The 25,248-nt window shown below is 56.7% G+C and overlaps 1 protein-coding gene across 1 annotated transcript in view; it reads right to left on the reverse strand.

Annotated features, from left to right (window-relative positions):
- Nucleotides 1-25,242, reverse strand: part of HS6ST1 (heparan sulfate 6-O-sulfotransferase 1) — a 52,365-nt gene extending 27,123 nt beyond the window's left edge. Inside the window, exon 1 of the mRNA XM_011941690.1 lies at nucleotides 24,875-25,242. Within this exon, the coding sequence (XP_011797080.1) occupies nucleotides 24,875-25,155 (281 nt within the window). The 5' untranslated portion in view covers nucleotides 25,156-25,242. The remainder of the gene's footprint in view (nucleotides 1-24,874) is intronic.
- Nucleotides 25,243-25,248: the final 6 nt, after the last annotated feature.

A 25,248-nucleotide genomic window follows, 5' to 3' on the forward strand; every position in this document is an offset into this window, starting at 1 on the left:
GCTTCCCGGGGCCACAGCCTCGGGGGATGTTTAGTAAAACCAGGGGGCTGGTGTGGATGGCGTTCAGGCCTGGGGGAACCCGAGCCAGAGGAGGAACATGCTCCCAGACTCTTTGGGGCCCACAGGGACAGAGGGCAAAGAGAGGCCATCAGGTGGCCTCAGGTCACCAGTGCTTTCACCGGAAGGCGAGTTACATTTATACCAAGCACCTGTTTTGGCGGTCCTCTGGGGGTTGAGGAAGGTGGGATTAACCACCAGCTCAAGAGGCCAGTGCTCTGTGAGCAGGGTCTGTGGCCACATGGGATCCAGTTAGCCCTGTGGTCAGCCTCTAGGTGCGGAACGGCCATGCTGAGCCAGGCAGAAGCTGACCCAGGCCTGCTGAACGTCCCAGGGCAATGGTTTGGCCACAGGTTGGGAATCCATGCTGAGACCACCCTGCAGGGACACAGACGGGGGCACCATGATGGCACTATTCCTGGGCCCTGAAGCCAGTAGGCTTGGCTCTGTGCCTCCTTAGGGGCAGGGCCCTGCCTTCTCCTCTCTGCACCTGCCCTGCTGGCCTAGACCCTCTGCTGGAAACCTGCCCCAAACTCCATGAAGCACTGTCCTTCACATCACAGCCTCTGGGCCCATGGAACCTGAGCCTGGACTTGACAGCCTCCTTCTGAGACCCCACGTGGCTCTTCTGTCATACACGCCCTCTGCCCAGCCCTGGCACTGTGCTCTGGATGGCCTGCACCAGGCCAGTAACAACTCACTGACTCTACTGCATCAGAGGGGGCACAGGGCGGGATGGGCTGTGATTGAGGGCCCAGGGCCCCGCCCATGAAGTGCCACAGCCCCCGAGGGAGGGGAGGGCTCTCCCTAGCTAGTGCTCAGGTCCCCCTTTGTTCTCAGCCTGTCTACTGGGTGGGTGGGACCTGCCACCTTTAAAAACTTGTTCACCCTGGGGCAGCCTGTTAGAGTCAACAGGCGCTGGCTGTCCTCAAAATAACACCGGTTTCAACAGGTTGGTGGCCCAGGCAGGACGGAGACACCGTCACACTCCCACCTGGGAGCTGCGGCCCCTCTGAGGACAAGTGCTGTGGGGCCTGGAGAGCTGGGAGAAGAGGGCGGGCTACTGGGCAGTAGAGAGGCTCCACCATGAAGAAGGGAGGCTTATGGGTGTGTGTGCATGTGTGTGTGTGTGCGCGCGCGCGTGTGTGTGTGTGGAGGGGGAGACAAAAGAGGTCTTCGGACCACCCTCCCATAGTCAGGCTCTGGGATTCCCCTGGCTGTGGCCCATAAGGTACAGGGGTGTCAGCCTGGGTGGGCAGGCCCTGGAGCCTCCTGCTTCCTGAAACTACTTCCTTCAGGCACATTTGTGCTGATTCTTCATGGACACAGCCCTGGCCTCCCCAGACAGGCTCCAAGAGGAACAAGGAAAATAAGAGGCAGTTGCCAGGATTCCCAAGGCTCAATGGGCCCCATGACCTACTCCAACCCACTTCCCCTTCTTGGCTTTCCTATGTGGCAGGGCAGAAATGCAGGATTCTGAAGGCAGAGGGGTCTGGATGTGCCCAGTGAGGAACCAGCAGCTGAGTGACCATGTGCAGATTCAGTGACCTCTGGGCCCTGAGTCCCTCTGTCCTCAAGGGCTACTGTGAACACCGTGAAATGTTGCCAGCTGATGGCACAGGCAGCATCCTTGCTACCTCCCCTGTCCTCATTTGGTCCTCTCCTCACTCCAGGGCAACCTGTACCATTCTTCTCTCCACTTCAGGGCAGGGGGTACCATTCCTCTCTGTTTAGAGTTGAGGAATCAGGCACCGTGAGGCCTTGCTCAGGGCCACACAGCCAGGCAGCTGCCTGGGTGTCCACACCCTTGACTGCAAGGCATTGTGACTAGGCTCCCAGCACATACTGAGACCCGAGAGGCTCTCCTGGGACTAACACAAATCTTTCCCAAACTTTTCCAAAAAACTGAAGTGAAAAGAATACTTCCTAACTCATTCTATAAGGTCAGCATTATCCTGATAGCAAAGTCAGACAAAGATAGGACAAGAAAACTACACACCAATGTCCCTTATAAATTCTGATGAAAACATCCTCAGTAAAATACTTGCAAATTGAGTTGAACAGCATATAAAAATGATTATGCATCATGACCAAGTGAGATTTATTCCCAGAATGCAAGGATGGTTCAACATATGAAAATCAATGTAGTATGCCACAATAACAGAACGAAGGAAAAAAACCATATGATCATCTCAACTGATGCAGAAACATCATTTGACAAAATTCAATGCACCTGCATAATAAAAACTTTCAACAAACTAGAACCAGAAGGAAATTACCTTAATGTAATAAAGGCCATTGCTATGGACTGAATGTGTGTGTTCCACCGAAACTCATGTTGAAGTCCTTATCTTCAATGTGATGGCATTTGGAGGTGGGGACTCTGGGAAGTAATTAGGTCATGAGGGTGGAGTCATAATGAATGGGACCAGTGGCCTCATAAGAAAAGACATGAAAGATGATTTTCTCTCTCTTGGCCGTGGGAAATACAGAGGATACACAAGCCAGGAAACAAGCCCTCAACAGTTCCAAATCTGCTGGCTCCTTTATCTTGGACTTGGATCTCAAGAACTGTGAGAAATAAATGCTTGCTGCTTGAGCCACCCAGGCTATAGTGTTTGTTATAGAGGCCGAACTAAGACAGCCAGATATGAAAAACGCACAGTTAACATATTCAACGGTGAAACACTGAAAGCTTTCCTCTACATTGGGAACAAAGCAAAGAAGCCTACTTTTGCCACAGCTATTCATCAGAGTACTGGAAGTTCTAGCTTGAGCAATTAGGTAAGAAAAATAAGTAAAAGGTATTTAGATTGGAAAGAAAAAAGGAAAGTTATCTCTCTTCTCAGATGACATAATCTTGTATGTAGATAACCCTAAAGAATGCACTCCCCCCACACAAAAACCTGTTAGAGGTAATAAACTAACTTAACAATGTTGTTAAGAAAATAAAAATTAAAAGAAATCAGTTGTATTTCTATTCACTAGCAACAAACAATACAAGAAGGAAATTAACAAAACAATTATGTTTTTGATGGCATCAAAAAGTATAAAATATTTAGGAGGAGACTTAACAAATGAAGTGAAATACTTGTATACTAAAAACTACAAAACTGATGGAAGAAATTAAAGACAACACCAATAAATGGAAAATCATCCCATGTCCATGAACTGAAAGATCTACTATCATTAAGATATAAATACTGCTCACGTAATCTATGGATTTAATGAAATCCCTATCACAACCCCAACAGTATTTGCTGCATAAATAGAATAACTTAACCTAAAATTCATATGAAATTTCAAGGGATCTTGAATAGCCAAAGTACTTGACAAAAAAGAGTGGCTCATGTCTGTAATCCCAGCACTTTGGGAGGCCGATGAGGGAGGACTGCTTGAGCCCAGGAGTTTGAGGCCAGCCTTGCCACCAGTGCAGTGTGATGCTGTTTCTACAAAAAATTAAAAAATTACTCAGGCATGGTGGAGTGCCTGTAGTCCCAGCTGCTGTGGTGGCTGAAGCGGGAGGATCGCTTGAGCCCGGGAGGTCAAGGCTGTAGTGAGCCATGTTCACATCACTGCACTCCAGCCTGGATGACAAAGAGAGACCCTGTCTCAAAAACAAACAAACAAACAAAAGCCCAAACCAAAACAAATACACAACAAAGCTGGACTCCCATTTCCTGATTTCAAAACTTAACTACAAAGCTACACTAGTCAAATCAGTGTGGTACTGTCATAAAGACAGACATATAGAACAATGGAATACAATAAAGAGCCCTCAGAAATCAACCCTTGCATATATGGTCAAATGGTGTCAAGAATATTCAATGGGGAAACACAGTCTTTTCAACAAATGGTGCTGGGGAAACTGGATTTCCACATGTAAAAGAATGAAATTGGACCCTTATCTAATAGTATACACAGAAATGAACTCAAAATGGATTAATGACTAATGATAAGACCTAAAACTGTCAACTCTTAGAACATAGGAGAAAAGCTTTATGATTCTGATTTGCCAATGATTTCTTGCATATGACAGCCAAACACAGGCAACAAAAGAAAAACTAGATTAATTGGGCTTCATCAAAATTAATAACGTTTAGGCTGGGTGTGGTGGCTCATGCCTGTAATTCTAGCACTTTGGGAGGCTAAAGGTGGGCAGATCATCCATGGTCAGGAGTTCGAGACCAGCCTGACCAACATGGAGAAACCCCATCTCTACTAAAAATACAAAAATTAGCAGGGCATGGTGGCACATGCCTGTAACCCCAGCTACTCAGGAGGCTGAGGCAGAAGAATCGATTGAACCTGGGAGGCGGAGGTTGCGATGAGCCAAGATCGCACCATTGTACTCCAGTCTGGGCAACAAGAATGAAACTCTGTTTCGAAAACAAAACAAAACAAAAAAAAAACAAACAAAAAAACACAAGTTAAAAACGTTTGTGCATTAAAGGATAGTATCATCAAAGTGAAAGGCAACCCACAGAATGGAAGAAAATATTTGTAAATCATATATCTGATAAGAGATTAATATCCAGAATATATAAAGAACTCCTATAACTTAACAACCCAATTAAAAAATGTGCAACAGACATTTGAGTAGACATCTCCCCAAAGAAGACAGACCAATGGCCAATAAGCACATAAAAGATGAACATTGCTAGCCATTAGGGAAATGCAAATCAATACCACAATGAGATTCCACTTCACATCCATCAGACTGGCTATTATCAAAAAACAGGAAGAAATGTTAGCCAGGACGTAGAGAAACTGGAATCCTTCTGCAGTGCTGGTGGGAAGGTAAAATGGCACAGCTACTGTGGAAAGCAGTATGGTGGTTTCTCAAGAGATACAGAATTACCATACGATCTAGAAATTCCTCTTTTAGATATATTCCCAAACAATCTAAAAGCAGGACTTAAACAGACATTTGTACACCCATGTTCCCAGCAGCATCATTCACAACAGCAAGAAGGGAGCTGCCCAAGTGTCCATTGACAGATGATTGACAGACGATGAGGAAAATATGGTACATACAGACGATGGAATATTGTTCAGCCCTAAAAAGGAAGGCGATTCTGACACAGGATAAAATATGGATGAACCTTAAAGACATTATGCTCAGTCAGTTGCGAAAAGACAGTATCATATAATTCCACTTAGACCCGCTATTTAGAGCAGCCAAATTCGTAGTCAGGAAGTGGGATGGAGGGCGTGAGGGGCTGGTGAGGGGGGAATGGGAAGTTCGTGTTTAATGGGGTCAGAGCTCAGTTTGGGAAGATGAAAAAGTTCTGGAGACGGATGACGGTGATGACTGTACAGTGTGAATGTACTTCATACCACTGAACTGTACACTTAAAAATGGTTAGAATGGTAAATTTTATGTCATATATACTTCACCACAATAAAAAACAAAAAAGCCTTTCCCAAGAGCCAAGTCCCTGCAGCTTCTCAGGAAGGAAAAGAGCACTTCCCTGGGTGCTGCCACCCCAGGCCCACCAGTGGGGTTGGCCCAGGCCTAATCCACCCCTTACCTCCTCTCCTTCCTGCACAAGTGCGTGGGGTACTCCTCGGCTCTAGGAATGAGAGGACCAGAGGCTAAGGACGCCAGAATCGGCCTCAGACGGGGCAGAAACACACCTGGATGTGGCCCAGGGCTCAGGTGGGACCTAGCCAAGGACCCAGGTTCTGTTCTTTGGAGGGACAGAGCAGGCTCCGCAAGTGCCTGCCTCCTGCCATGCAGCACGGAGCTCATAGCTCCCTCCTTGCTCTGCACCATGCCTCCCGACGCACCCCAACAGCATGGGAGGTGGTGTCCCGCTCTCCCGTCCAGAGCAAACTGAGGCTGTGGCTGTGCCCTCGGCCGCAGGCCCACCAGCAGGAGCAAACCGTCCGCCCTGGCCGGCCCAATCTTAGCAAACTACAAGAGGTCACCACAACGCAGACTGCAAATGATGCTGCTGAGGCTCTGCTGGCCCCAGTCTCCGTGTGACTGAGTGGATGGCAGGCCGTGCCCTGTCCTCCAGACTCCTACCCTGGACACCCCAGGCCCAGCGAGGAAGAGCCACAGCAGCAGCGGAAGGCACGCTGAGGCCCAGCCCCACGTGGTGGACCAGGAAACTGAAGCAGAAGCTCACATGCCGGTGAGCAGCACAGCGGGGCTTGGGCTGGCTGTCTCTGTCTTTGAAGGCCACGCATGACCTGCACCAGGGCCCTGGCAAAGAGCTGGGGCACAGAGGGTAATCACAGTGGTCCAGGCCTCCCTGGAGGGAACCCAGCTGGTGGAGAGACAGAGGCACACAGGGTAGAAAGCTGTGGCCGGGAGGCTCATAACCCCTCACCCATCCCGGCCCTGCTAACACAGCCCATCTGCCAGGCGGAGGCTAGGGGTGCAGGTGAGGGCGGCAGACCCCTGGGCTCTGAGCAGACGGAGGAAACCCGGCTTGCAGCAGCACAAACACCCAGCACGGCAGGGTGGCTCTGGGTGGGCAGAGGGCTACACCCCACCTCCAAGCTGGGGTCTCGCCAGCCCCTTCCCCTCAGCACTCAGGTTATCTTGTGAAGCCCAGGCTGGGGCAGCATGGGAGAGTCAGACCTCGGCCTGGGTAACGCTCTGCTTCTACTGCTGAATTCACCAAACCAAGGACCCCAGTGGCTTCCTCTGTAAAATGGGGGGCTTCTCCAAAGTCCCAAGCAGACTTCAAACTCCTGAAACCAGAACTACAGGCCCAGGCCCAATCCATGGCATAAGCTGAAGGCAGAGCTGGCATGGACGAGGCTGTGCAGGAGGCCCACGCGGGGAAGCCTGCCCTCCGGAAAGGGCCTGCAGCCCCAGGACCCAGCTACCATCCCTACCTGGATCCCGGCAGGGATGGGACACTGGAGAAGACGGAGGGAGCACCCACCCTCTCCCAAACCAGCGTCGCCTTGGGCCGTGCTGGTGACCAGGTAGGGCTTCCAGGGTACGCCTGCCCCCAGTCCCGCACGTGGGCCACGCCAAGGGGCCGTGTGTTCGCGGAGGTATCTACTTGGGGTGCTGTGTACACGGGGCTTTCTCTGGGTTCTTGGTCCCTGAAGCTGAGCAGCTCCAGTCCCTCTCCCAGCAGGTGGGGAAGGAGAGCTGGGACCCCCACAGGACTGTCTAGCACCTGTTGGTAACGAATCTCTTCGGCTGAGACTGAAAAAACTGAGGGCAGGATGGGCAGGCCACCTTGGAGGACGGGGATGCCCAGGACTGGGCCCAGCTCCTGCCCGACATCATCATCTGGCCACACCCAGGGCCCCTGCCATGCCAGCTGCCCCCATAGTCAATCCATGAGTCCCGCAAAGTGGAGGTGCCCGGCGCAGACCCTCCTCCCAGTTGCTCAGGGTGTGTCTCACCCTCCAGAGCAGCTAGTCCCACACCCGTCCTGGCCTCGGCCAGAGAGAGCTGCCACCGTGTGCTGTGTGCGGTGGGGGTGGGTGCAATGGCACGTGCCTGACAAGAAATGAGTGTCTCTGTCATTGTTATTAGCTGGGGAGGGCAAAAGAAAGGAATGGGAGCCCTGGATCACAACGTTTGAGAAGTCTGGGCTTTTGGGTGCTTGGACACACGCAGCGACAGCCTCCTGAATGATCTATGGAAACCAGCCTCCCCTCCCTCTGTATGGGGCGGGGGTCCCTGGGGGCTGCATGGTTCTCGCCATTCCTCTGTGTGGGGCAGGGCTGCATGGCTCCTGCGCCCTGTGTGTCAGGCAGGGGTTCCCAGGGGCGTGTGGCTCCAGGCCACCCTTCCTGTGTCTGCAGTGACAGCAGATCTTCTTTGGAAAAGAATCTCCTCTAATATCCTTGGACCATTCCAAAGACTTCTGAGGGCTCGGGATGGAAGAGCAGCCCAGCTCAGAGTGGAAAATTGCTCAGCTCTTCAAGGGACCAGTGGGAAGGAATTTCAAACACGAGGAAACGTCCCCAAGTGCCAACCACTTGTAAGGAAAAGAGGAATTCTTGTTCCAGAATGTTTCTGAGTCACCACCGGCACCAAAGCATGAGCTGCTGCCGGGGGTGTGTGTACATGAGTGTGCGCGTGCGTGTGTGTGTGTGTGTGTGTGTGTGTGTGTGAGCATGCCTGCTTTGTCAGCCCTGGGAGTCCTCCAGCCTCTCACCCTCAGGGGTACATGTGTGCTGGTTTGACGCCTGCAGCTGATCCTGCCCGCTGGGCCCAGCCTCCATGGGGTCTCCTGCACTCATGGACACCGGGCAGCATGCATCCCTGGGCCCCACTGGCTCACGCAGGCATCAGGGCTCCCAGGCAGTCAGGGACACCACGCTGGCTGGTGTCTCCCTGATGGGAACAGCTCAGAGGCTCCAGCTTGGCCTGGGGCGGGGGAAAGGCAGAGGACTGGGCTCTCCATGGTGCCGCCAGCTCCTCTCCCTGGATAAAGTCATGCCCCAATCGGAAGATATTCCCGCCAGAGTCCTGAAGCCAGTCCCACCCCTTAGGACAACCTGAGGCAGTGGGTGTCACTGCTCAGTGTGACCAGAGTGGAGGCTGTGCCTGGGGACTTCTGGCCAGGTGCTGTGCTCTCGGCTGGCGCTGCTGCCTCAGGGGGTCTGAGAGGCATAGCTAGGGGAGGACACCTGGTCTCAGGCCCCATGACTCACTGGCCACCTGCTAAACTGGGGACCCTGAGGTCAAAGAATGCCACCGGCAGCACACATGGTGTGCTGAGATGGTCAGGCTGAGCCGGGGCTGTGCAGCCAAGGCTAGGCACGCGTGTGTGTCTGCATGTTTACTGATGTATGCTTGGTGTGTTCACTTGTGGGAGTGCGTGTGTGGGGCTCTCTCACTAAGCATCCAACTGAGGACACTCCCATCTGATCCACTCCCTCCCAGCCCCGGCCCTGTGACCATCTGCAGCTCCTCTAGGTGTAGGGCTAGCAGCTCCCCAAGGGTGCACCCAGTCCTCTCTTGCGGCCCAGGAATGGCTCTGCACACACGTGTTGGTGACTGAGCGGCTCCTGGACACAGTGGCTCCCTCCCCAAACCCCCTGCTACTCCTGTGCCTGGTGGTTGGCTCCCCTTCCCTCACTCCTTCAAGCTGCACATGGGATCCTCCCCACCAAGCCCCTGCCACCATTGAGCTTCAAGGCATTTCCTGATTCAGGCATTTCCTGATTCCTGGCCCTGGCAGCTAGCTCTCCCGTTGCAACGGCTCTGTGGTGGGGCCTCTTCTGCACTGGCCCCCATCTGAGTTCACCCTCCCAAGGCCTCTTCTGGGAAGACGGCCGGCCAGGTCCCTGCTCTGCACAGCGCAAGGCCTGGCCTCTCACCAGCTCCAGCCTCTTCTCCCCTGACCGCCTGCCCTTGAGGGCCTTACCTGCAGCACCTTCTGCCTGCAACGCCCTCCTGTCCTCATCCCTCCCTGTGTGTTCCTCCAAACTGCTGACCACAGGTTTCTCTAGTCCCCCACAGTCTAAACCCTGGGGGCCGGGCCCACATACGTCTGACCTGCTGCCCACTCCTGGGAGGAAACGCCAGGCTTTTCCGGGGCCTGGCCTGCCCCACCCCTGATGCTCAAGGGTGAGGCACGCAGCCAGGACACCTCCACTCTCCATGTTCTCTGAAAGGACGCCCCAAGATGTAGACCAAACATGCAGCCAAGGGGTGCTTTGCAGCATCACAGAGAACAGTAAAGGCAGGGCCAGGAGGGTGTGAGAAGTGCCCAGGGACACGGGGCCGCATGGAGAAGTTGGGAACGGGTTGACCTTGACCCTAACAGCGCAGCACCCACGGGGCTGCCTGAGGGCTGGGGACAGCTCTGTGTAGTGCCTCTGTGCTGGAGAACAAGTTCTAGAATCAACATGCATTACTGTTACAGTAAGAACAAAACCGAAGAGAAGTATCTAAAACGTAGTTTCCAGGTCTAGCACCCAATCACCCAAAACCCTGAGCTTCAAGTCCCACCTGCACACGCACCTGTCTGGCCCAGATGCTCCTGCGTATACGGTGGGGGGACACCGTTGGGCAGCCCCGTCAGGTGGGCACGTGCCACCAGCTGGCCCTGCCAACGTCCTTCCGCTTCATGACATCCAGCCTGCCTGCTAAAGGGGACATCTGGGAGGTGCCTAGAAATAAACGGCTGAGGCTCCCTTGGGAGAATGCCACTGCAGCCCAGTGCGGGTGCTCAGGTCCTCACTCAAAGGCCACTGTGGTGGCTTTTAGGTGTCAACTTCACTGGGTTAAGAGACACCAAGATTGCTGGTAAAGCTTTGTTTCTGGGTGTGTCTGTGATTGGCATTTGAATCGGTGGATTGAGAAAGTTTGACCGCCTTCTCCAACGTGAGCAGGGATCTTCCCATCTACCACACGCCTCAGCAGAACAGGAAGGTGGAGAAAGGGCGAATCGCCTCTCTCTTCTGGAGCTGGGACACCCATCTTCTGCCCTTGGACGTCAGAACTCCAGGTTCTCAGGCCTTTGGGCTCTGGGACCTAACACTGCAGCCCCCAGGTTCTCAGGCCTTTGGCCTTGGACTAAGCCTCCTTGCTGGCTTCCCTGGTTCTCCAGCGTGCAGATGGCAGATCTCGGGTCATCTCAGTCTCCCTAATTGCATAAGCCAATTCCCCTAATAAATCCTCTCTCACCTGCCTCTATATATCCTGTAAGTTCTGTCCCTCTGGAGAACCCTAATACAGCTCCCCTCCCTGACCCCTACCCAGGGGATGCTGCCAGCCATGTTCATTCTCTGGAAGTGTGTCCGAGCCTTCAGAAGCTGGGTCTCCCCTGTGTGGGTGCTCCCCAGGGACGGAGATGGTGCGTGGCACAGGCCTGGTGAGAGGAGGGCCTCTAGCCCCTCAGGACAAGGACCACTGCCTGGGTGCTAAGTTGTCTTTGGTTAAGGGGCAGAAGGACGAAACAAGTACCTGTGACAGACTGCAAAGCCCTGGCATCCCTTGGAGGCTGCCTTGCTAACGGACAGCTGCAAAGGACTCCAGAAAGGTCCCTGGGCTGGCTGGTGACCTCTGCCCGCGGGTCCCCTCGGGAGAGGAGCCCAGCACTGCAGCAATGCACACAGTCACTGCAGTCAGATGCTGCCCAAAACCCCTCTGCCACTGGGAAGATATGGAGGCACCCAGGTACCAGAGGACAGTGACAGGGACACTGTCCCATCAGAGAGCTCACAGCAGTGTTGCACAGCGGTGGCAGCCCTCACTGGGTCAGTGAGAGGACCCACCCTGGGGCACTCAGCATCTCACGACACTCAGGAGTGGCTGCCTTCCTCTCCTGCACCTGGGCTGAGCTGGGCTGCACTGGGGAGGGCGGGTGACTGAGCAGCCACACACACTTGCAGGCCATCATCCCCTGGCTCTGTGGCAAACTATGGGACGTGGTCCCCAGGGTCTTCCTGGTGGCCCAGGGCCACACCTGTGATCTGTGTGGAATGCACAGGGTCAACGTCAGGCAGGAGGCGGCTCCCTGCTATGAGGGCCTCCGAAGCTCTCCATTCTGGGATTCTCCAGCCTGTGCTGGCCTGACCCACTGCCTGCCTGGGTCCCCATCTGACCCACTGGCTTAAGGATGGGTGTTTGCTCCTGTCCTGGAACAGCTATACCAGTCCCACTACCTGCCTTTTACCCACTGGGTGAAAGCTGACACCCCTCTACTTTGTAAGAACAATGTTCTCTGCTGGGAAGGTTGCCAGCCCAGCTTCCAGGAAAGCAGAGGAACAAACCCCTCCTTGCCGGGCTTGGCTTCCCGACGGGCCTGCTTGGATGGTTAAAGCATGGCTTGGGAGGCCTATATTTTGCAGGGTTCAGGATGTGGGCCGACAAACAGCCCTGTCTGGACTTGCGTGAGCAAAACCAACTGCTCAGACCTGTTCACCTTCCTGCCTGCCAGGAGGGAACAGAGGCAGGAGAGGAGGGGCCTGGAGCCCTGGGGGCTGTGGTGGGCGGGAAGGAAGGAGGCTGTGGCAAGGGTTGGAGTCTGGCCCATTGAGGCCCTTGTTCTCCAGGCAGAGCTGGAACCCGCTCTCACTCTGGGGCCCACCTTCTCCCCGGCTTAGTGCCTGGGCAGGGCCTCTCCTTACAGGTGACATCACAACCCTCTCAACTCCCCGGGAGACCATCTGCTCTGCCTGCCCTTGATCCTCTCAGGGGAGCTGACGCATCACACCTGGTGACAGCTGCTTCCAGCAGGTGGCCACTCATTCTGCTGGACCTTGAGGAGGGTGGGCCGGCGGTCCCTGAGGACCTGCCCAGGGTCCCTGCACCATCGTGGGCTCCCTGGAGAGCCCACCACTCACAGAACAGCTGCGCTACCCTCCCAGAGGCAGGGACCGTGGTGGACATGAGCCCCATGCCTGGCTGACGCCTGGCTCCCCACTCTGGGGAGTGACCTGCCTGCACCTTGTCACTGGGAGGAGTTTGGGGAAAATCCTGGAGGCACAGGCCTGTGTGTGAATCCCAGCTCTGCCGCTGGTGGCCTTAGGTGATGAGTTAGTTAGGCTCTTTGAGTCTCAGTTTACTCATCTGCAAAACGGGGCCTCTGACAGTGAGGCCTGAATGAGACTGGCCTGGCCTGGAGTGGGTGGCAGTTGGTCACAGCCCCTCTCTGCTCCCAGACTGCACCCTTGGGACAGGAATGCCCTCCTTTGTGCCTCCGCTCCTCAGCAGTGCCACCACGCTGGCATCACCCCAAAGGACAGCGCCTTCCCTGGCCTTCCCTCCATCAGCTGTGGTTGGGCTGGAGGACATGGTTGCACCGCTGGGAAGATTTCCCTGCCAGGGAATGTGGACCAGGATTCCAGGGAGAACGCAGCTGCACACTCCGCAGCCCGGCGGCTCCCTGCTCCAGGACGACACCCCACCCCACCCTGGCCATGATGACGCAAACACAAAACCTCAGTGCTTACAGATCCCGATCTCCCAAGGTCACCAATGCTCCAGAGAGGTAAATATTTACACAGGAGCCTCCAAAGCTCATAACTCAGACGGGAGATGCTACCCCTGCTGCCTAGGGGCTGCAAACATTTGTTCCTGCAAGCCCTACAGCAGAAGGCGCTTTCTAATTCTCAGGTGGACGGTGATGTGTAGGCCCTACTGTCTGAGGTCAGTAGGGGCACGGCAGCAGGGGTGCCACAAATATGGGGCTGGGGCACATTCCAAGGCTGGGATGATGAAGGGGCTGCCACCCCCCCGCTCCTTTCCGAGGGGGTGCGAGACGCTTCATCCACAGAGCAGTGTCCCGCAGGGGCAGCCCTGGGTGCTCCCGCAGCAGATGGTGCCCAAGGGGCCTGGGGACTGAGGGCAGGGCCAGGCACCAGGCTGGAGGCACAGACAGCAGTGTTGTCAGTGTCATGGGGGGAGGCTGAGGCACAGGGTGTGGACATCCAGCTCCTTGGCAGGGTTGGGGGGTGACACAGGCAGGCTTCACTCTGGGAAAGGGCCCACCCAGATTTTCACTGGGAGTTGGGGTGGGGTGGCCCTGTGACCTCAGAGCTGTGGGTTCCAGGCTCTGGTTTTAGCTGGTTTTAGTTGGGTTTCCTTCCAACTCAATCTCAAAGGGACCCCAATACATGGGGCAAAATCGCTGTGAGGGGGCCCTGGCACAGGAAGAATTGCCTGCTTGTCTGGTCTTCCTGGGCTCGGGGCCATGCAGGTGCCACTGTGGGCACTACTGAGGGTCTCCAGGGAAAGCCCTGGAGGGTGCGTGCTGCAGGGAGGATGCTGCACAGCTGCCATCTGTCCACCCGCTCACACTAACAAGTCCCCGGCTGAGCTCTCACCGCCAGCTGGGTCCCATGGGGTTCAGAGGTCAGCAGGCATACCTCTTCTGGGCATCTGCCTCAGCTGGAGGATGGGATGTGCCTGGGCCAGCCTGGCCCTACCTGGTGCAGGCACCGGAATGCCACAGGCCCAAGCCCACACACGGAGAAACGATGAGCAGGAGGAGAGAAGCGGGCAGCATGCTACCCATAGAAGCCGACACCAGGACACATAAAGAACCCTTCCAGGCCGGGCGTGGTGGCTCAAGCCTGTAATCCCAGCACTTTGGGAGGCCGAGGCGGGCATATCACGAGGTCAGGAGATCGAGACCATCCTGGCTAACACAGTGAAACCCCATCTCTACTGAAAAAAAAAAAAAAAAATACAAAAAACTAGCCAGGCGAGGTGGCGGGCGCCTGTAGTCCCAGCTACTCCGGAGGCTGAGGCAGGAGACTGGCGTAAACCCGGGAGGCGGAGCTTGCAGTGAGCTGAGATCCGGCCACTGCACTCCAGCCTGGGTGGCAGAGCGAGACTCCGTCTCAAAAAAAAAAAAAAAAGAACCCTTCCAGACCAACAGGCAAAGAACAAACAACGCTGCAGGGAAAACAGGCCAAAGACGTGAACAGGTCGGTGGAGGAGACCTCAGTGGCCAATAAACACATGGTGAGATGCCACCTCTCCGCCAAGGGGAAACATGCACTAAGACCACAGAGGTCCCATTTCCCGGCTCCTGGCCTGGCAGAAATGAGCCAAGTGTGTCCACCCAAACGACGGGGAACCACAGGCACAGCACGGTGGTAAGGAGAACCTCCCTCTGACACACTCCTAGGGACACATAAGGACGGTGAGCAAGCGCCGTGGCCGCACCTGGACTGTGATAGCCAAAGTGAAATGCTCCCCACAGCTGCGTCAGAACCGAGCACAGATCCGTCTGGACTACCTTGATGTTAAGTCCAGCAGTCAATGAATTAAAGGGACCAACAGGGATAGATCTCAAAACAAGGCTGAGTGAAGACAGCAAGGTGCAGAAGGTCAAGCAGAGTTTGATAAGGGTTCTGGAAAATTAGTAACATCAAAATGGCAGTGTGTATCGTTTAAGGAATACACACATCTACAGCGAAAGCATAAACACAAGGGCAGGAAACACGTGAAACGCAGGACAGTGGTGCTGAGCCAGGCTGTGGGGAGGCAGGGAGGGGTGGAGCACAGGGCACGGGGTCTTCACCTGCGAGCCGCACCCAGCTCTGAGCCTGCAGTGGGAACGGAGGTGGAACTCCACAGGGCTCCCCAGTTACACCCCCGGAGATGCCATGTAGGGGCGACAGCAGCTGGTGGGGTCCAGGGAAGGGAGGAACCACTGCATCTGAGGAACAAGGCCTGGGCCCTCAGCCAGGCGGGCCTCTGTGCAGGGCCAGCATCACGTGGCACCCACCCCTTCCTCCTCTTGACCCTGAGTTCCTCTTGGTTGGGTCTTGAGGTTCTCAGATGGCTGGGGGTGGGGTCGGGCTGCCACGCACAGGGTCTCACGACTTGGGCACCAGGACAGACGTGCACAGTCTCTGTATCCTGGCTGCTGGCCAGGGAGGGCCACAGCTTTCTGGAGATCCTGGTAGAGACAGCCTTTTGTCAAGTGGGCACAGTCAGGAAGGCACTGGGTGGTCCCAAGACCATAGCCCAAGGTAAGCAGGAGACCCCCACAGCCAAAGGACAACATGCTCCAGGTTGGAAGGCCAGTGATACGCTTGGTGATGTCCCAGATAACAGGACCCAACCTGCACAGACTTCAGCTGCTTTGCGGGAAACTCCCTGCAAACCAACCGATTCATGGAGTGAGAACAAGAGCTGACTTCCTAGCTGGCTCTGGAGGTCTCTTCCCTGTCTCCAGGAGAGATGGGCCACATTATAGCCTCTAATACAGAGGTCACAGTGGAACTCTGGGTGCAACTCCAAGTGCCTACGTACAGCACAGGCACTATCAGTATGCTCATTTTACAGATGGGGAGCCTGAGCTGCAGAAGCCTGTGAGATGCAAAGCCAGGATTTGGCCCAGCTGGTCTGGCTGCAAGCCTGGGGCCTCTCTTTTGCTCTGCTGCCACCCCTGGTATGGTCCCGGGGTTCCCCAGCCCCGAGGTGGGTCCTGGCCAGCCTTGCCTGCCCTCCTTGTTGCTGGGTTACCCATAGAACCTTCTGTCCCTGTTTGCTGTGGAGGGTGAAGGATGGCATGGAGCTTACATAGTGGACTCTCATCTCCTACCACTCCATGAGGCAGGAAAAGAAAACAAGGCTGAGTATTCCCAACTTCTCTAGGCGGGAAAGGGGCCAGAGCTAGAATGTAAACTGGGCTGGCCCCAGAGATCAGATGTTCCAATGTCCACCAGACACAACTTCCGAGCAGCGGCCTGGGCTGACCAGTGGAGAGCCACTCCTAGGGAACAACTGGGATCCTGGACAAGGACCAGGCCTGCCTCAGCAGGAGGCCCTGTCACAGGGAGATAACAAGCCCCTGCCGATGACCAGCGGGGACGGTCACCCACGGCCACTGACCTCTGTGGCCTTCAAGGCTTCGTAAACAATTAACTCCAGAGCTTCAATCTCTCCAGTTTGTATCTTTCCAGACAATTAGTGGTTTGCTCTGATGGCCCTCCTGTTGGGCCTTTTAATGTTCTCTGTGTAAACATCCTAGGCAGCTGCGCTGGTCACGTGTGGCTTTCAAAGGCAGGCCAGGTGCAGGCCGTCGGGAGCTGCCTCTCACTGAAGCCTTGGCCCCGCGGCCAGTCTCCCCATGGCACGTGGACAGCTGCTGACGGCTCGCTCTCCAGATGAGGAACTGGGCCTGCACTAGGCTGCAGAATGCCAAAGGGTTATGAGTGGCCATGGCTCCCATAAGGCACGGACACAGTCCGGGGCTGAGGGATCATGTGGTCACAGGGGTCACGGTTAACAAATCACTGGTTCCTCTACAGAACCAAATAGCAGACTGCCACCCCCTTTTAGAGATGGGAAGACTGACGCTCAGACAGATATCTACCTGGGCCCATGAGACCCACCGGCTCCAGCCACAAGGTAGGAGGGGGCTGCCCAGGGCACTCCTCTCTTCCTTGGACTCTCAGCAGAACTTTCCAGAAGAAGCCCACCCAACACACATCCCAGGGCCTGAGCAGACAGCTGAGTCCCTACGGATTCCCTGCCCTCCACCACAGCCTCAGTGCCTGGTCTGCACAGAGAGGACTCAAGAGCTCCCGAGGTGGCCTTGTGGAACGTGGGGCGTGTCACCCCCACAGGCACCCCCCCCCCCACCCAGGGAGCCAGGCCCCAGCCCCAGCCCCGGAGCACATACTGTGTGAGTCAAGGAATCAAGAACCAACAGTGGGGTGGGTGTGAGGCCCCAGAGGTCCTGTGCCCTGGAGGGAGTTCAGGTCAGGGGCACCACGGCAGCAGCAGGCCACAGGCTGGCAGGGACGGGTGCAAATCCTTAGCACAGCTCCGAGCACCCACACAGCTGGCTCAGGAGCAGCTGGTGGCGTGGAGGAGCTGTCCTGGATGGTTTTCGCTCCATGGTCAAGGAAGACAGCCCCAGCTTCAAACCACGGCTGGGGTCGGATGTGTGTGGTCTCTGGTGACTGGACAGCCTCCCTCCACCCATCTGCTGATCCTAAATGCCCTCTGACAGCCTCTACCCTGGGTTGGGTGGTCTGGGATCAGCACTTGAATGCTCCTGCGTGGGCACGTACCTGCCATGTTTTTCCAAAACGACAGCCCTTGCAAGCTGGGGACTTGGGACAATGCCCTATCAGGAAAGAGGCACTTTCAGGAAAGGAACAGAGAGATTAGGCCACAAGTCCCACAGTCAGAAAGCAACTGGCCTGCATGCAGGGGCCTGTCTCCACTCACGCCGTCCCATCTCCACTGCCCCCTCTTGCTGTGACTGGCCGGGTCTCGGATGCTGTGTCTAAAACCCAACTGTGCTTTCCAAGCGCGGCTTCCGTTCCACACCCCTGCTCATCCTGCAAAACCCTGTGTGTGGGAGGCTTCTCCACGCCCTCAGGGCACTGCAGCCCACACCTCTCGCTGCCACCAGCTCACTGTCATTTGGGTGGAGCAACCTCATCCCCTAGGTCTAGACCTATTTTTTCGGCATAACATACCCCATCCAAACCCAAAACACACAGCAAATCTTCATAGAAAGAGCCAACTGAGTCTCGGAAAGGGCAACAGAACAATGGCCTTAAGAGGTGAAAACCTTTTTGCAAACAAAATGTCACCTCACCTGTAAGTGCTGCCGTGTGGAGTGGGCCTCAAGGACAGGAGAGCAGATGCCAGTGAGTGTCCAGGTGGCTGCAGAGAAGTGCCCGAAAAGCAGCTGGCAGGGGATGGCCCGAGTCTGCTTCCTGCCTGAATCACGCAGCCCTTCCAGTGGGGTTTCCCTCTGACGGGGCCCCGCGTGCCACCACTCAGCGACTGCTCCCCAGAGCTCGGCTTCTCACGCTCTTCCTGCCTCAAACCCGAAAGACCCACCACACGCTACCACAAAGTGGGGGTTGAGCCCAGTCCTGCTGCCTCTGGGATGCTCGAGGTCTGACCCAGAAACACCCCCCGGTCTTTCAGAGGGGAATTCAGCCCCACCAAATGCCACGTGGGATGGTGATGGCACCCAGAGAGGGAAGCCGAGGGGTTGGGGAGACTCCTGGGCTTCCCACCTCCTCACCCTCCAGCACCCACTGGGGCAGAGCAAGGACATTAGGAGCAGAAGGATGGCCTAGACCCAACTGCAGCCACACACGCTCACAGCACTGCCTCCTGCACGGCTGAGCCTCCCTGGGCTGGTGGTGGCATCGGCGGTGCAGGACCAGAGGAGTACCTGAAAAGTGCCTGATCTTACAGGGAGGTGGCAGAAGGGGCTGGCCACACTGTGCCAGAAGTCAAGCACCGCCATGGGCAGTCTCTGCTCCCAGGGGCCGACGCTCAGGCAGCCTCACCAGCACTACCTTTGCAGAGCCCAGAGCCCAGGCATGATGCCCGTCCTTCTGCTCGGAGTGAAGGCTGCCAGATGTTTTCCAGTCAACGCAACAACACAGGCCTACATGTGAAACTGCCCGGGTCTGCCCACGTCTCAGAAGCCCTAGTGTTCTGCATCTGGCTGGCCTGGGCCGGTGGCGATCGTTCCCGCCTGCAGACAGCCTTCCACAGGCATGCAGGGGTTGCGGGGAGCAGAGGGCTGGGTGCGGCATACAGCCTTCAGGACAGCCAGACAGACAGATGTCCACATGCCAGCTCCTGGCCCTCCAGGCTGAGGGGCTGACACGTTCTCACTTTCTCTGGGGCCTGACTTCCTTGTGTGGAAAAGGGGGCCGATCTTCATATACTTGTCTTGTGGGAGTGCTGGGTCCAAAGATGACCCATTCCAAGTGCCTGTTAAGCACTCAGGGGACAAGAGTCACCCTGCCAGCCTCTCTACATGCCCCCATGGCTTGTCACGCCTGTTCCTCAGAGAGGCGGAATTCAGTCCCACAAAATGCCACGTGGGACAGTGATGGGCACCCAGAGACGGTGCACCCCAGGCCCCTGGGAGCTGCACCCCTCTCTCAGCAGGGGTGAAACTCAGTCACCTGTGAGCAGGTGAGGACATGTGGGTGACGGGGCACGGCTGCTCCCAAGCGCTCTACACAGATGGGCCACCCCGAGGTGCACTCATGGGGCAAGGCTTTGCAATAAAAACCAGAAGACTGGCACTTTTTGGTGATTGAAGAAAATAAATTAAAAAAGAAATTCACAGAAGGCCGGCGCGGTGGCTCACACCTGTCAACCCAGCACTTTCACAGGCGAAGGTGGGCAGATCACCTGAGGTCCCAAGTTCGAGACTAGCCTGGTCAACATGGTGAAATCCCGTCTCTACTAAAAACATAAAAAAATTAGCCAGGTGTGGTGACGGGCACCTGTAATCCCAGCTACGTGGGAGGCTGAGGCAGGACAATCGCTTGAAACCGGCAGGCAGAGGTTGCAGTGAGCTGAGATCGTGCCATGGTCCAGACTGCACTGGACAGAGTGGGACTCCGTCTCAAAAAAAAAAATTTTCACATGCTATTCAGTACCAGTGAGCATGTCCCTGACGTGGGTGCTCAGAGACCGCAGGTGGGAGCACACTGGGAGTGGGTGTTCCGAAGAGGAAGGTAACATTTCCACCGACAGCAGTAAAACATTCAGACTATTCAACTCAGAAATTCCACTCCCAGGAATCACCAAAGGAAACCAGAGCTAAGCGGAATATTCACACACAAGGAGCAGTCCTGCAGCAGTCCCCACCGAGTACAGAATGGGCAACCTGCACGCTCACCCACGGCCAGCCAGCGGCGGCACACCCAGAGCGGAGCAGCTGCAGCCACTCAAATATTAAGTTTTTAATGACAACAGACCACATTTATGGTGTAATTTATACGATGGCTTCAATTACAGTGGAAAAACCATGCATGGCGAATGGACGATTTTCCTTTTCTTCCTCTGCCTCCTACTTTCCTCCCACTCACCTACCAATCATTAGAACCACAACAAAGGGGGTGTGAAAGAAAAAGCCTCCAAGTCCTGAAAGGATGACAAAACCAGGCCCCGGAGGACGCCAGACCCAACGTGGCCATTCCCCCGGCTTGGCAGCCAGAACTCCCGCTGAGGAAGACACCTGGATTCCCTGGCCCTGGGGACCCAGGCGGGCACCGCACTCTCTGGGACCGGGCTCTCTGACGCAGGAGCGGGAGTCCCCAGGGCTCCCTGCAGCCCAGGTTTTACGGATGAAGTGCCTAGGACAGGAACCTCTGGCTTGAAGACCACCAGAGCAGCATGACGGAAATGATCTCCCAAGCCAGAGGACCATCGAAAATGATCCTGTCACCAAACCATTTGTAAGTTTGCCTTATCATGTATCTGCTTTAAAAAAAGGACTTTAAAAAAAAAAAATCTGTTTTTAGTGAAAATCTAGGAGCATCTTAACCACAGATTCCCTTCTCATCTTAACCAAAGGACTCTCTAGGCAAATGCAGGCGGCAGTGACACCCCCAGCCCGGTCCCCAGGTCCTGTTCATTGGCCCCAGTCACATGCTCTGGGTAACACCTGTCCCCATCACGGCAGATGAGGGTTTGTCCCTTGATCTCAAAGAAGAAAGGGATTATGAAGGCAGGGTGGGAACTGTCGTGTGCCACAGAAACAAAGGTTCTTATCTAAGCCCACCCCCACTGGTTTGCCTCACCAAAGAGCCCCCCCAGGTTCTCCGGGAACAGCATGACACTCAAGGCCGACTCCGTGAATTTGAGTCACAGGGAAAGGGTAGGGACAGAGCCCAGATCCTGCAGAGCCCAGGAAGAAAAAACATCCTCACGGTGCCAGCAAGAGGGCAGTGCCTACTCAGCATCAGGCCACAGCAGTGCCAATGCACTGTGCAGGTGCCAGGGTGGCAGATGGGAGAGCAGTTGAGTCGCCTAAGGCAACAGGGGAGTCTAGGAACAGAAAGCCAGGGAAGGCTTCCTGGAGGAAGGGGCATCTGAGCAGAGACCGAAGGGAGGGGAGGAGCAGGCAGAGCAGTGGAAGAGGAGAGCAGGCACGCCGGGTGGGGGGCACACAGGCCCAGCACCAGGCGGATTTCCGGAGTCTGAGAAGGCTTCAGGATCACAGAGGGCAGGTCAAAGGCGAGGCTGCAGGCACCGAGAGGGCACATCACGAACCTGCGGGCTCCTGCGCCATCCCTCCTGCAAGGAAGCACTGTCTCTGTAGGGCAATGTCACAGAGGCTTCGAGCCCACTGAGGGCTCCAGAGAGGCCCTGGCGCAGAGAGGATGTGAGCTGGGCCCGGGACCCCGGCCAAGGTGGCCCAGACGCCACACTTGGGCTCCAGATGCCCTCCATGGCTCCAAATGAAGCCTACATGATCTCAGGGACATTTCCAGGGTGGCCCAGGCAAGACCTTGACCGTGCCTCCCCCTGTGTTGCCTTCAGGCAGACGGGAAGAGGAAGGGGGGAGGTTCTGGCTCTGGAGCACCGTCCGGACCCTCTGAGCGACAGCAGAGCATGGGGTGCTGAGACATTCTAACCGAGCGGTCCCTGGAATGGTTGGCTATTTGGCTGCTGCCTGGGGATGACCATACCTCTTCAAGGCCAGCCAGCAAAAGTCCTTCCAGGACAGTCTTACAAGCACTCTGGCTGATGCTGGCAGATGAGGCAGCCGCCACAGTGAACACAGAACCAAAGAGGGACCCGCCAACGCTCTGCTCACACTCGTTTCTCTCTACCAAGCCAGCCAAGCGCTAACAGCCACTAGAAGTTCCAGACCATATTCCAGGAAGACGTCAAAATCCTGTCCATCTCCATGTGTCACCTGAGTGTACGCCCAGCTGAGAGCAGCCCAGGCTGATGCTGAGCAATGGGGAGGCTGGCAGCCGGGAAGAGCCCCACCTCTCTTACGCGCACCACAGGCCCACTGAGGCCCTCACAAACTGCGGCAGGGGATGGGAGGGGCTTGGTGGAGAGGTTCCAGGAGCCAGCCTTGGGCAGGGAGGTGGGCAGAGACAGGAGGAAAAGAGGGTCTCAGTCCCCAGAGAACACGGAGAGGGCAGTGCAGAGTCAGAGTGAAGACATCACAGGAGGGCCAGGGTGACACCTGAGTCTCCTGACACCAAGCCCACTTAACACCAGGCACCCCAGCAGGGACGGACACTGCCCCTGATAGAGAGTTGCTGGGTCCCTGGGCAGATGGGGCAAGCGCATCCCAACCGCCACAGCACAGCAGCTTAGCCCAGCCCCAGCCTGGGCCAGAGGACTCAGGTGGCAGGGCAGCACTCAGCAGGTGGACCTCAGTGCAGCTCGGCCCTGCCAGCACAGAGCCAAGATTACCTTGGCCTCCTGAGGAAGCTCATTAAAAAAGCAATCTACCTAGTGCCTGCAACAGAAATGAAGGGAGTGGAGGCGGAGAAGAGGGACTCGGGGGGCAGGATGCTGTCACCTGCCTGGTAGCACAACCCACTTCCAGAGTGGGCGGCAGAGGGGGCATCCTGAAGGCCCTGGAAGCCCCTCCCAACCCTGCCGCATGCTGCTGAGCTAGCAGTTTCCAGGCTGGCAGCCCACCTCTGCGAGAGGCATCTGTGTTTTCCATTCTTGCTCCACACATGCTCCCTGGGCAGGGGGAGCCGGGCCGCCCTGGTGCAGCACCTGGCACCCCATCAGCCCCACCTGGTCCTCCCACTCTCATGGACAAACTCCAGAGAAAGGAGGCCAAGGCCCTTCACCTTGGGGACCCACAAGCATGCGGGGCTGCAGGAAGAGTGTTCTGGTTGCAATCTAGGGCTGAGGTGGCCTCTGCTGAGCAGGCTTGCTTCAAAGGCTCCGGCTTCTTGGCAGCCTGAAGCTTTCACGCACTCCTCTTAGGCTGCCGATCCAAGTCCCTCTGGCAAAGGGGGTGGCCCCCACCCTCTTACTCGCCACAGGTAGGGAGGCGCCTGTTGGTATTGGTCAGTGACCAATTCTGGAAGCCTACTGCTCCGGCTGGCAGAAAGGCGGTGGGGGCATGGCGGCAGTCCCAGGCACAGCTCAGTCTAGCACAGAGCGGCTGGACCAGGGCTGGGGGGCCCTGCAGCAGGAAGGCATCTGTGCAAAGCAGACCAAGTGCTGGGCCGGAAGTAATCCTTCATGGGCCCTAGACAGGCAGTTCTGTGACCACCAAGTGTAGAATGTCGCCGTAAGGGGCTCAAAACATCACCTCCCAGGCTGGGAGCTGCTGTGCGTGCGTGTGCATGTGCGTGTGTGTGTGTGTATACAGTGGGGGGTGGGGGGAGAAAGGAAAGTGGGAAGATGCTCCTCCAGCTCCAGGACCCCCATTTCCTGACAGTCTGAGAAAGACCACAGAGCAAGGATCGAAGGCTGTGCAGGGGAGCAGTGACTTGGACTCTGCTCAGCTCCAGGCTGGCCGGACCTTCCAGGCTCCCCAAGCACACCTGAGAGCCTGCAGCCTCTGGACCCAAGAGTGCCAGCCAACAGGCCTACAACCACCCAGCCTCCTACCGCCAGCCTGTCTGCAAACTCAACCCTAAGGCAAATTTGGAAGAGAAACAAAAGGCAGACAAGAAGCCCTGCTCCTGGCCCTTCCCAGCCCAGACTTTGGGGAGGAAGGCCCCGAATAACCCAACTTTAACTGCTGGGAACCCAGCAGCACCCCAGGTTCCCCTACAAACGGCTTCCCAGGAGAGCTGCCCCGGCACCCCTCCCATGCCCTGTGTCCTCCCGCAGTTCAGCTGTGCTCCCCACCTCCCGCAGACATGGGGCTGGGGGACCCCAAGAAAGGTGTAGCAGCACAGGTTCCCTGGACCAGCTCAGCTACCCCCATCCCGGCCGGTGGCTTCCTGGGGAAGGTGGTCCCCCATCGGCTGGCTTTTGTTCCTCTCTTCAGACAAGCTTGTGCCTGGAAGAATTTGGCTGGAAGGCCCCATTGGGAGGACAGGCGGGACTGCCTCCTCCCCGCCCCCAGCCCCAGGTCAACAGGGCCTTTGTTCTACCTGCACACACCGGCAGGCAGGCGGGCAGAACCAGCCCCCTTCCCTGGCAGCTCCCCCACCCTCTGAAGGCAGGCACTCCAGGCACAGGGGCGGCACCTCACTACTCTCCCTTGCACTTTTGGGACCACAGCACCCAAGCGACACGGGGAAGCCAACACTCCAGGTGGGCCACGCACACACCCAGAAGCCCGCGTCCCCAAGTCCGGCGGGCCAGACCTCACGGTGCACAGCAGGTAAGGTGGCCCGAGGGCAGCGGGCGGGGACCCTGGAGAAAACCCGGGCGCTGCGCAGCCAAGCCGGCAGTGGGGCAGCACGATGCAAAGAAAAGAGGGTGAGAACGAGGTCAGAAAGCGCGGTGACAGCCGGCCAAACCAGAGGCGCTGGGAGCCTCGGGCGCCCGGCAGGTCGGGAGGGGTGGCGACGAGTGGGGGCCCCCAAGAGGGCAGAAGCGGGTGGGGAAGGCAGGGTCGACCCAACACTGGCCGGCGGGCATACGGCCCGGCCTCGGGGGCGAAGCTGCGCGAGGATCCCGCCGCCCGGCGCTCACCTGGGCGTGCGTAGCGCGGCGGAGTCGCGGCGGTCCAGCACGCCGGGAACGCAGTTGGTGAGCTCGGTCCAGTCGGCGTGCAGCCCGCAGCTCCAGCCGGTGGAGAAGCGGGAGAAGAGCCAAGTCTCGCGGCGGTTGGGCCGGTAGCAGGTGCACTTCTTCTGGCCGGGCCGGCAGTCGCAGGGCACCTCGAGGCGTACGTTCTGCACGAGGTGGCGGCCGAAGGTGGTGCCACCCGTCTTCTGGATGTGCAGGAAGACGATCACGTCGTCGCCCTTCATGTCGAAGCGCAGCGAGCGCTCCAGCTCGCGGACCGGGAAGTAGTACTTCTTCTCGTAGTGGGGATCGGGCGTGGGGAACAGGTCCAGGTCGTC

Source organism: Colobus angolensis, unplaced genomic scaffold (assembly GCF_000951035.1).
Source record: "Colobus angolensis palliatus isolate OR3802 unplaced genomic scaffold, Cang.pa_1.0 Scaffold20, whole genome shotgun sequence".
Taxonomy (NCBI): domain Eukaryota; kingdom Metazoa; phylum Chordata; class Mammalia; order Primates; family Cercopithecidae; genus Colobus; species Colobus angolensis.